This window comes from Lygodium microphyllum, chromosome 28, assembly GCF_053477565.2.
Source record: "Lygodium microphyllum isolate KBCC chromosome 28, Lygodium_microphyllum_v1.1.10, whole genome shotgun sequence".
NCBI lineage: Eukaryota > Viridiplantae > Streptophyta > Polypodiopsida > Schizaeales > Lygodiaceae > Lygodium > Lygodium microphyllum.
This window is the reverse complement of record NC_141162.1, coordinates 122,133,463-122,145,986: the sequence shown is the minus strand read 5'-3', so window position 1 is coordinate 122,145,986 and position 12,524 is coordinate 122,133,463. Positions and strand designations below refer to the sequence as shown.

The following is a 12,524-nucleotide window of genomic DNA, read 5'->3' as shown; positions in this document are numbered from 1 at the left end:
GTTTCTTGTCTGATCACATCTCCATACACTTTGGTTTTGAAAGCCCCTAAATTTGAAATCTGAAGTTTTCAGGAGATATCCAAGATTGCTCACGAAAATGGTGCCCTTGTTTTAGTGGATAATAGCATCATGTCTCCCGTGCTCTCAAAGCCTCTTCAGCTTGGGGCTGGTAAGAACTTATAATTACTACCAGCATTTTACTACAATGCTAGGTCTTGAGGAGCAATCCTTCTGCATGGTTGCTTATATCTTGTTTTCTTAATTCATGTCCAGATATTGTTATGCATTCCGCTACCAAGTTCATTTCTGGGCACAGCGACCTGATGGCTGGAGTACTTGCTGTGAAAGGGGAAAGGTCAAGTCCAGGATACGTTCTTCATGTTTGTTTGTTTGATATATACATGATATTGAGCTATTCTTAGCAGTGCCATACGATTTTGAGCTTGGAAAAACCTTCATGCTGCAGCTTGGCAAAGGACATCTACTTTTTGCAAAATGCCGAAGGTACTGGTTTAGCCCCATTTGATTGTTGGCTTTGTTTGAGGGGTATAAAAACCATGGCACTTCGAGTTGAAAAACAGCAGGTGAATATCACTACAATCTCTCTATTGATCATCTCAAAAGGGTTTTGAGGAATATTTCCAAGAACAATATTTTAAAAAATGAAGCTTTTTCAGCTTGCAGCTTGGTATTATACTTTTAGAAATAGTTACCTTGAGTTTGTTAAATGTGGCTGTTTCTAGAACAATGCACAAAAGATTGCAGAGTTTCTCTCTTCTCATCCTCGAGTAAAGAAGGTGAATTATGCTGGACTGGCAGGCCATCCCGGAAGAGATTTGCATTTTTCACAGGCAAGTGTAAAAAATCTTAGACATACTTAATTTGGACCTTTATTACATTGTCAGTGTTGACTGCACATTGAGCACATCTACTGGCTTTACTGCAGGCCAGAGGAGCTGGCTCTGTATTGAGTTTCACAACAGGATCTTTGGAAGTTTCCAAGCACATTGCAGAAACCACAAGGCTTTTTAGCATCACAGTAAGCTTCGGTAAATATTTCCTTTGCTCTCATAAGCTGATTTGGCTACTTGAATAACCAGATGCTCATATTTTAAACGTGCACTGCTTTTGTCATGTAGTACTGTCCAGATATCAACTACGTTCTTTCTCTTCTTGAAAGTATCATATGCTTGAAAATGGGACATCCAACATTACTATTGAAAGTAACTATTTGCTGTGCTTCATCCTCGCTCCATCACCTATAACTTCATTATTCATCTGTCACCTATGGAATGTGGGCAATCTGTATTCCTGTCTTGTGGTGAGGGGTCTCTTCTACTTCTTTCTGCATCAGCTCACCTCTTCTGTAGGCATGCAGCAGCCTTCCTTGACTTATTGCTCTTGTGTAGGCTACAATCGGTAGGGTTTCTCACCTCCAGAACTTGTTGCATGCAGCACTTTTTGGCCCACTATCTTATGTAGGTTGCAATTGTCTATCTCTGGTATAGCTGCCTACGATTTGGAAGCAAAGGTGTAAGAGAGGGGGACTTAATAACGGGGAAATACTAGCTACACCGGCTGGTATATAAGGTGAGAGAGACTTAATTTTTCATTATCAGATAACTAATAGAAGTCTTCTTTCTCCTTCACCTTGCTCTCCAAGCTTCTATGTCTTCTCTTCCTCTCTTCCAATCTTTCTTTCTCCATTTCTAGTCTTTCTCTCTCCTCGTAATTGTCTTTCTCTCTCTTCTGCTCTTCTTCTTCTTTTTCTCTGCAGTCTTCTCTCTCTTCTTTCTCTCTCCCAGTCCCTTTCTTTGACAATTGGCATCAGAGCCTAGGTTCCTGGTCCCAGTTAGTTCTTCATTTTACCTAGTTACAACTTTCTAGTTACATGTAATTTTGAGTCACAGGTACACAGGTACAGGGAGCAGTAGGGGAGTTCCCAAAGATTTTTGGACTACAAGGACTGCAGGCAAGAGTATTAATGGCGGCTTGGACCAAGTTTGGAGGAAGAAAGACGGACTTTGGTAGCTCGTGGGTCATTTTTGGCCCATTTTAAAGGTAAACTCTTAGTAACCGTGGTCACAGGAGTTAGAAGAAAGTCTAGTTGGGGTTACTTTTCAGGGAGGGTCTTCTCTCTCCTCATTTCTCAAGCTTCTTGCAAGCTTCCGTGGAGGTAATCAGCCCCAAATCTTGCTCCCTTCTCTTCCATGGAGTGTCAGCCTTCTTCCTTGCATTTCTGGAGTTTAAGAGTAACCAACCGAGCAGTGTATAGGCTGTGGTGATCATCCCTAACCCTCCAGGAGCAACCCCGTAAAATCCGGCACAAAACGTGGGCTGCTTCCAGGTTAGAATGATAGCACCCTAGGCCTCCTCTTCTTCTTGGCTCTCATTCCCAGCTTCTTGCAGGTCCTTTGGGCAAGATTGAAGCCTCCTTTCTCAGCTTCTTGGACTTCTCTTCCACCTCAGAAACCCTGATCATGTGCAGTTCATGGCAGCCATGAAAGCTTGGCATCAAGCTCAAGAATCTTGAAGATTTTGGTCTTTTCTTGGTCCCGGGGGTTTCCTCTTCAAGCCTAGCTCAAGATTTGGCCATCAAGAAGCACGGGAAGAAGATTAGAAGCAAGATTTGAAGACATGCATTTGTGGCAGCCATGGCTATGGAAGTAGAGCTCCAATTTCAGCAAGAGCTCTTCATGGGAAGGTTCTGAGCCATCCTATCTCCAAGCAACAGCCACATTGGAGCTCATTCTCAAGATTTGAAGGCTTCTTGGAAGCAAGAAGGCATTATGGAGTGCCCATTTGGAAGGAATCCTTCTCTTGATCAGTCTATGCAAGCAATGCCCTTCCCCCATGGAAGAATCCTTCTTTCCCAAGCTTGAATTCATCTCTTCTTAACGGAGCACAACCATTTTGGAGCTATGGAGCATACGGGATCAAATTGGAGCTCTCATGAAGGACTGAAGTGGCATTAGTGGCTGCAATCTTCATCAAACAACACAAGGTAACCGATTCTTGGCTCTCATTCTTTCCCATTAAGCCTCTTGTTGAATCTTATCCACTTCTTTAAGAGGATGCATGAGTCCAAGTAGGTAATAGGAGTCCCAAACATTGTATGCATGCTGAATATTAATCTCAGTTATTCTTATTTGATCTTATGGCATTGGAATGGATTTTATTCATGCTGAAGCTTCATTGAGATTATATTTTTGCTTACCCATAACCCGTTTGACTTCTTGTGAATTGGCTGAGCTAAGAATTGATTAAAAAATCCATTGTATAAGGGTGAGTTGGCAGTGAGTCACTTCCGGTAAGCTCTCTATCTCTATTCCCAATTCCAATTCCATGCACTTCATGAAAAGCCCAAAATTTTCATTCCTAAAATGCATCTCATGCCGGGTGTTTAATTAATAAATGTTTGCCATGTATATTCCGGGTGAGGAAAGCCCGATGCCAGGCGAGGTGGCAAGACAAAAGAGCGGTGACCCCCCCTTGCCATCAAAGACCCTGAAGGGGTGCACAACCCGGCCGGGGGGGAACTTTGCCCACCTCTCGGTAATCCGGAGCCCAAAACTCGTTTGCAGGTGCAGGTATTTCTTGGGAAATTGAGAAACTGACTTGGCATGATGGAATTTTTGATGACTATGGCATGACACACTCTTGTGTGCATGGGATGTATGGATGTACCTCAGCAAATGTATCAGCAAATGTATCTTTAGATACACATGCAGCTATGTATGCAGTGATGTATGGGAATGCATTGCTTTACTTGGGTTGAAGATGGATGCATGCATCATTGGATACACCTATGTAGTCATATATGTAGTAATGACAGTGATTATGCATGTATGAAAGTCTATCTTGTTGGATATGGTCATTGGAATGCTTACTCTTATACTCAGTAATGCTGAAGTGATGCTAAACATGCTAAGGGATGCTAAAGTGATGTATGATGCCAAGCAAACAATGAATCCCACAGTGCAATAGAAGGGGAACCCAATTTCAGCCCTCTTGTGACTGTTTCAAGGTGCTGTAGAGAAATTGCTTGCATTTGCAGAGGTGTTGCCACTCCTAAGAATTGAGGTGCTGACCTTGGAGAGTACCCTCAGGCCTTGCCAAGAACCCCGCTCAGTTTTGGATACCCACTTGGAGCATACCAAATACCTACAACCCAAAACAAGCCTTTCCTAGGTGTGGACAGGGTGCTGGACTGCATAGAACAGTCCCACATTTTTGATTACAGAAATTTCTGTATAAAACTTGGGAATGCGTGCCTATGCTCATCTCGAAGAGGGCATCCCTGCCTCCGTTTTGAACAAAAAAGTAAGTCAATCGGAGTTGTCTAGTTCTAGTTATAGCCAAAACAGTGACAGGTGGTCTCACGGGACTGCACCTAGACATGGCGGGTAACAGGGGGAAAATCAAAGCAAATGAAGATGTTCAGCAACAGATAAGGGATGCGCGCACCCCGAGGGATGACACCAACTTTGAGGTTGAAGAGGAAGACCTCTCTCACTCCATGGGAAGTCTTAGTGCACTCAATCATACCCTCAGTTCACACGAGACTAGACATGCGGAGAGGCATAGGGAAGTAATGGAAGGTCAAGCTCAAATGGTGACAGAGATGCACCAAATGACCTCTACCATGGAAGCACTTGCAGCCAAGTTCTCAATGTGGATGGATTCCCAAATGAAAGGCAAGGAAAAAGAGGATAGACTAAGCATGCAAGCTGAAAGAGTGACCATCCCATCCGTGAATGCAGCCTATGCAAGCACCCAAGGCATTTTGGGAAGAATGAGCATTCCCAACATGAGCTTTGAGCAAGGAGAGCCCTCACAAAGGCATGAGGAGCCCATAAACAATGGGATGAGGAGTAACTCTCAGCCACCATCTGCGCCCATGCCACTTATGCGTACTTAGCCGTCTTTTGGAAGGAATCACTCAAACAATGGGTCATTTCTTGGCAGCCCAATGGATCAGCCCCACTTTGGGTATATGGGACAGCCCCCCAACCATGAAAGGGAGTTGAGAGACAAAATCATTTTCTCAAAGTTCAATGGCCAGTCGTCCTCCCCGGTTGAATTAGAAGAATGGCTCTCGAAGCTTGAAGACTACTTTGACATAATGCCAAGAAATGACGATCAAAAGATACACTTTTCCACGATACACTTAGAGGGCTTTGCCCACACGTGGTGGCGGTACATAAAGAGGGGAAATCAGCAGCTTGTTGGGATGCATTCAAAGCTCTTATGATTCAAGTCTTTGTATCCCCGGTTGAGAAGGAGAAGCTTGCAAGGCAATGGTATGGCTTAGAGTAACGTGGGATGATGGTGCGTGACTATACAAACCAGTTCCTCAATCTCACAATGTATATTGAATCCATTAGTGATGATGCAAAGCTTCACAAATACATTTATGGTTTGGATCCCCAACTCTCGGCTGATGTTTCAGCCCAAAGTCCATAAGATTTGTTCAAAGCTATTGAGTTGGCTGAGAGGTACTCTCGTAAGTATCGCCGAGATGCTTCATTTCAACATGGACAGCAAAGAGGGGCGTCTCAGCCACTGTTTGGGCAGCAAAGAGAACCTATGCAGTCACATTTTGGGTAGCAAAGAAGTACTGTAAGGCCCGGGCAGTTTGGGGCATTTATGGTGGTAGAAATATGCCATTCAGCACCCCGAAGATCCCCACATATCCCACCTTTAATGCCTCTAGGAAAAACAGTAATTTTAGGACTACAAACCAAGGAAGAGCTGAAAATAGACAAGGGGACAACAGGGGTAAGAATGCTTCAGCTTTTGGTGGTCAACGCTCTATCCCGATGGATCTCTACAAAGAGAGGAAAGAAAAATGACTTTGCTTTAAATGTGGGGAAAAGTATACAGCCGAGCATGCATCTAAATGTGCTTATAGGAATGCAAAAGCAAGGGTACATAGCATGTTAGTCTTTGATGAATTTGATGAGGATCATGAGGATGCAAGTGCCTTTGCAATCACGGCCGAAAATGATGGGGCTGAAGAGGAATGTGGGCAAGAAGAATTCTTTGACTCGGCTGATACCTTTTCATTTGACCTCGGTGGTCATGTAGATGTAAATATGGGTGATAAGAATGGTTCACATGCTGCTGCCACTGTTTGTACTATCTCCCTGGATGCTTGGACAGGATCTAAGAGCCCCAACACTCTTCGTCTTCAAGGCAAGATTCATGGGAAAGATGTGTTTGTCTTGGTAGATAGTGGTAGCACACACAGTTTCATAAATAGAGCAATCATGGACAGGCTGAAATGTTTTGTCTCTGATTTACAGCAATCAATGAGGGTGTAAGTGGCCAATGGGAGTGAGGAAATTAGTACTTATGTATGCCCAGCTGTACCTATTAAGCTTGCTGAAAATTATAAGCAGGAAGTGGATTTGATTGCACTCAATATGGGGCCGATAGACATTGTGTTGGGCTACGATTGGCTGAAAAATTTGGGCACTATTTCCATGGATTTTTCATTGCTGTACATGCAGTTTTTCAGGGCTGGACAGCTTGTCCACTTGCAGGGAATTAAAAACAGCAGTGAATTTCAGCCTATTACAGCCAAACAGCTCAAGAAAGAGTTCAAGAAATGCTCCCAAATTTTTGCGCTGCAATTAAACAAGGAAAATGCAGATCAGTCCTGAAAAATGCATGATAATTCAGCCCTTAAGGCTCTACTTGCAGAGTATGGTGACTTGTTTCAGTTATCTACAGCATTACCTCCCAAGAGAGCGGTTGATCATCCCATTGATTTGGAGCCCCACTCCAAGCCGGTCAATAAACCCCCTTATAGGTTGTCCAAATTTGAAAGAGAAGAAGTGGCCAAGCAGGTCAAAGATTTAGTAGATATGGGATTCATTGAGCCTAGCTCATCCCCTTTTGCATCACCTGTCTTGCTGGTAAAAAAGAAAGATGGCACTTTCAGGATGTGCATTGATTACAGAGATCTGAATAAGATCACCATTAAGAATAGATACCCTATTCCTAGGGTGGACGACTTGTTAGATGAGTTGAAGGGAGCTAAGTATTTCACAAAGATTGATTTGAGATCCGGCTACCCTCAAATACGCATGCGTGAAGGGGATGAGATAAAGACTGCATTCAAGACTGATCGTGGGCTCTATCACTTCTTGGTCATGCCCTTTGGCTTGACTAATGCACCAGCCACGTTTCAGAGCCTCATGAACAAAATACTTCAGCCTTACTTATTCAAATTTGTATTGGTATTTTTCGATGACATCCTCATTTATAGTCGCTCAAAGGAAGCTCACCTTATGCACATGAGACAGATATATGATATACTTAGACAGCATAGACTCTTTGCTAAGGAGACAAAGCGTTCGTTCATACAGACTGAGGTTGAGTACTTGGGACACATTGTCAGTGAGGCATGCATTAGAGCTGACCCAAAGAAAGTGCAGCGTGTCAGAGATTGACCCACATCTGAAAATACTACCTCTTTGAGAGGATTCTTGGGTCTCTCCTCATTTTACCGCAGATTCATTCGGCACTATGCCACTATTGCAGCCCCTCTCACTGATAGGCTGAAGAAAGAAGCATTTTTCTGGGATGCATTAGCAGATAGAAGCTTTAATCAGCTGAAATATTTGCCTATTTCAGCCCCTATCTTGGTATGCCCTGATTTTTCTAGGGAATTCACCATTCAGTGTGATGCCAGTGGAAGAGGAATTGGTGCAGTCTTGCTGCAAGAACATGGGGTCATAGCTTTTGAGAGCCGAAAGTTGGCTGAAAATGAGAGGGTTATGAATGTCTATGATCAGGAAATATTGGCCATCCTTCATGCCATCAAGAAATGGCATCATTATTTGTATGGTAGCCGGTTTAGAGTGAAAAGCGACCATAGAGCACTCAAGTACTTCTTGTCTCAGTTAAATCTGACTCCGAAGCAAAGGAGATAGGTAGCCACCTACATAACTATGACTTTGATATCACCCACACTCGTGGGGAGGACAATGTAGTGGCTAATTCTCTGTCTAGGATGTGGGTATGTAAAGTCTCTGCTATCATGGAGTTACACAATGATTGGATACATGAGCTTCAGGAGGCTTACCTGTTAGACGCTGATTTTAGCAATGTATTTCAGAAATTACAGCAAGGACAATGTGTGGAAAACTCTTCTATTAGCTGAAAAATGGGCTTTTATGGTATAATGGCCGAATTGCCATCCCTCATACCTCCCCATTCAAGCAGAAAATCATGCAGGAGATGCATTCAGCCCCTATAGCTGGTCATTTGGGAGTTTTTAAGACCTATGACAAAATTGCTAAAAGCTTTTACTGGAAGGGCCTTTGGAGAGATGTGAAAGACTTTGTCTTGGGTTGCGTGCCTTGTTAGCAAAACAAGGACGGCACCTTAAAACCAGCTAGTTTACTTCAGCCATTGCCTATGCCTGAAGGCAAGTGGACACACATCACTATGGACTTCATTACTGGCCTACCGATCACCAAGAAAGGTTGGGACATCATCTATGTAGTTGTGGACAAACTCACAAAGGCAGCCCATTTCATTCCTACAAAGACTCAGCATAATGCTTCTCAAGTAGCCAGCCAATTCATGGAATATGTTTTTAAATTCATGGTTTACCATAGGTCATTGTGCATGATCGAGATGCTAAGTCTATGAGTAGCTTTTGGCGGGCAGTTTTCAGCTCTATGGGCACTCAGTTAGCCCCTTCCACTGCTTACCATCCACAGACAGATGGTCAGATAGAAAGGGTTAACAAATGGTTGGAAACTTACTTGAGGCATTTCTACCATGATGTGCAGCATGCTTGGGACTAATGGTTGCATTTGGCTGAGTTTGTCTATAATAACTCTACACATGCTAGCCTTGGAGTTTCACCTTTTGAGGTCTTGTATGGCACACCTTCTTGTGGTTATCTTCAATGATAAAATAAATCCACAAAGCAAGGAAGAATCGGATAAAATGCAGGCCTTACTTTAGCAGTGTAAAGCTAACTTGAAGAGAGCTCAAGATCAAATGAAGCTTTATGCTGATGACAAAAGACGGGATGTGGAGTTCCAAGAAGGGGATTTGGTGCTCTTGAAAGTGCCTAATTCTAGACATGCCTCCCTTAAAGATGGGTCCAGCAATAAGTTGGCACACAGGTTCTATGGACCGTACTGGATTATCAAGAGAGTGGGAGACTTGGCATATCGACTGGCATTACCCCCATCTATGAAGATCCATAATGTCTTCCATGTGAGTCAGTTGAAGCCCTTCATTGGCTTAGCAGTGGACTATGTTTAGGAACTCCCACCGATAGATGAAGAAGGCATCATTCAATACATACCCGAAAAAGTCATAGGATAAAGGAAAAAGAGGCTTTGCTCTCGCTCGATCATGGAATACTTGATTAAGTGGCAAGGTTTACCACTCCAGGAAGCTTCTTGGAGGCCAGCTTTAGTTTTGGAAGAGTTCCCATACCTTTTAGAAGCAGATTTGGTTGAAATCTAGCTAACTATGGTCCTGTTTTTCCCCAGACCGATTGCAGATATCATTCTGTTTTAAAGCAGATTTTATTCTGCACTACGGACAGCAATGCACACCATACATGGGCTGAAAGTACTTCTTGAGATTTCTGTTTTGATGTATAGCACACCCCGTTCGGAGCCCCCCACAGAAAGTTATGACAGATTCACTATAGGAGGGTCTTGTAGTAAACAACATGCTGTCCACTGTTTGCAGCCCGCATTTACTCCAGATATTTGGGTCAAAACTCATGTTTATAACTGCCCAATAAGGCCCATGTATCGTACATACCCTATGACCTATCATACATAATAATACCTCTTCATTCATCAGTATATCCTTGTAATAATGCCGCAGAGTAGTACTCTGATGGGCCCCTCCCAGTTGCCACACATGCCCAAATTGTTTTTGAGGGCAAAAACCTTCGGGTGGGGGAATGTAAGAGAGGGGGACTTAATAACGGGGAAATACTAGCTAGACTGGCTGGTATATAAGGTGAGAGAGACTTAATTTTTCATTATCAGATAATTAATACAAGTCTTCTTTCTCCTTCACCTTGCTCTCCAAGCTTCTATGTATTCTCTCCCTCTCTTCCAGTCTTTCTCTCCCCATTTCTAGTCTTTCTCTCTCCTCGTAATTGTCTTTCTCTCTCTTCTGCTCTTCTTCTTCTTCTTCTCTGTAGTCTTCTCTCTTTCTTTCTCTCTCCCTGTCCCTCTCTTTGACAAAAGGCTTAGCTCCGCTTTCAAGCTCTTGCTAATGTGAATGACGAAAGGCTAGGTTTTGGGCTCGGTCAACAAATATTCTAAGCTAGGTGCTGGGATCACGGCTGTTCTTACTGATGTGGAGTCTTCTTGGCAAGGAATTGTGGTTATGAAAGTTTGACTGTGATTGGACATGGCATTGATGATCAATCCAATGGTCAACTGCCAGAAATTTAGTCAAATTTTTAACATCAGATCCTGTTTTTTCTTAATTTTAAAACTCTTATCATTATGACCTTAGTTTCATCTCAAATGTCTTATGGCCGGTAGAAGTCATCATTCAAGGGCAGACTGGAGTCACAATCATGGACATGATGTATCGAGGTTTGGTTGTTCATTTCACTCCAGTGTGTTAACTTCTTAGCCAGTTTTCTTTTCCACAAGAGGAGACATCCAATTTAGTATAACTCGCAACTACCCCTTTTACTATGTGTACACCCCATTGAATCTGGTGGGCAAGACCATTCAGAAACATTGACAGTCTCATTGATAGTAATGCCTAATTTGTGGTTATGGTGAAAGCCTCATCACAAAGTTGAACAAGAGCACAAATTTATCCTTCAACTGAGTTAGATACTGTGGTGGTGTTGACCTCGATGTAAAGTTATGATCCATAGTCACAGGGGACGCACGGGATGCAGGGACCCGTCCTGAAATGTGGGACCTGTTTCTGATACATCCAGAAAAGGGTGTGTTTCCATGCGATGGCCCTTCACAAGGGGACGCGTCCTGGGACAGGGGGACCCCGCGGGGGGGGGGGGGGGGGGGTGAGTGTTGGATGTAGGCCCAGAATGCAGGGACCCTGTTCTGAAATGCAGGTCCGGTTTCCAGCATGTCCTGAAAAGGCTGCTTTTGCGATGGCCCATCACAAGGGGACACGTCCCAGGACAGGGGGATGGGGGGAACGTGTGGGACATGTAAGAATTGCGGGGTAGCGCACATACTTTTCCCACCAAAAGCCGTCTTCTTTTACGTCAGGCAGCTGTTTTGGACAATGAAGTACTAGAGACTCTGCACCATTGGTATTGTTGCTGTTCCATTGTGGGATCTTTAGGATGTCCCAATTGTATTTCTGTCCTTCTAAGCTCTGCATTTTAGGTGAAGAGGACTTTGAAGCAGATTGAAATGAGTTTGTCCCTTGGGGTAAATATTTATGCCAATCTATATATAACGCGGATATGAAAACTTGTTTTATAAATAGAAGTTTTATTGAGAAAATTGGAAGTATATGTCAGGAGAGATTTTATGAAGACTGGCAAAAACTGGTGCTTTTGTAATGCTTGATGAGCTAGGCTCAAAAAGTGTGTTGAATTATATGAAGTTTTGTTTCTTTGCAATGGAACCACAAACCTTGCACTTAATTTCTGTGTTTATACCAGGGAGTGTGAAGTCTTTGATAAGTCTTCCTTGCTTCATGTCTCATGCAAGCATACCTGCTGAAGTGCGAGAGGCCCGTGGTCTGACTGAAGATTTGATTCGAATATCGGTTAGTATCAAGTTTAAATTCACTGCCAGCTTTGCACAGTGCAGGGAAAGGGAAAATTAAATTTAGAATATTGCAGGTTGGGATTGAGGATGTGGACGACTTAATTTCAGATTTGGAACATGCTCTCTTGACAGCACCAAAGTAGTATGATTGGCATTTATTACATAACAAGGAACGACAACCACATCGCATATCGGGAGTGATGTGGTGCCTTCTTTGACCTGACGGGTCAAAAACCTGTTAGGGCTAACAACTTTGTGTCATTTTTGTTGATACCAGCACAGTGCAAATTACATGCCCTTTTTTGAAATTTTATTGGTTAAGAAGGGGCTTTTGAGAATCTGTGATCTATCCATCCTATTAATGAGTCCACAATACAGACTAGGAATTGGTCTTTGAAGTCTCCAAATAATTGGTGTTACCAGCAGGTCTTTAGGTTGATGTTAGCAAGACGTGTGAATTGTGAGAGCACATGCCAAGAGGGTAAACTGGTAACAATGACTTGGGTGTCACTGATCTGGGCCTTTTTGGATACCTTTAAGAACCCATCCCTCCCTAGCAAGATCAGACCAAGAATGTTTAAAGGTATCCATGAGATAGGCATTCAAAAATGGTGGATATAGACTTACTGAAGTAATGCATTCTTCTGCTCAAGTGCCTAGAATGGGAAAGTCCTCTGGCACTCTTTAAGAGGTGAAAAGACTTACATTTGCCTACGTCCAAGTCACTGCTTCACATGAAACTTGTAGTTGCCAGTAGGA

The 12,524-nt window shown here is 43.1% G+C and overlaps 1 protein-coding gene across 7 annotated transcripts in view; it reads left to right on the top strand.

Moving 5' to 3' along the window:
- Positions 1–12,159, top strand: part of CBL (cystathionine beta-lyase) — a 36,870-nt gene extending 24,711 nt beyond the window's left edge. For 6 of the 7 annotated variants that reach the window (XM_087670040.1, XM_087670038.1, XM_087670039.1 and 3 more), the window contains 7 exons: positions 73–169; positions 274–355; positions 467–584; positions 744–851; positions 947–1,049; positions 11,657–11,763; positions 11,840–12,159. In XM_087670040.1, the coding sequence (XP_087526166.1) occupies positions 73–169; positions 274–355; positions 467–584; positions 744–851; positions 947–1,049; positions 11,657–11,763; positions 11,840–11,908 (684 nt within the window). In that variant the 3' untranslated portion in view covers positions 11,909–12,159. The remainder of the gene's footprint in view (positions 1–72; positions 170–273; positions 356–466; positions 585–743; positions 852–946; positions 1,050–11,656; positions 11,764–11,839) is intronic. The other variant, XM_087670043.1, reaches the window with a different exon arrangement.
- The last annotated feature ends 365 nt before the right edge of the window (positions 12,160–12,524 follow it).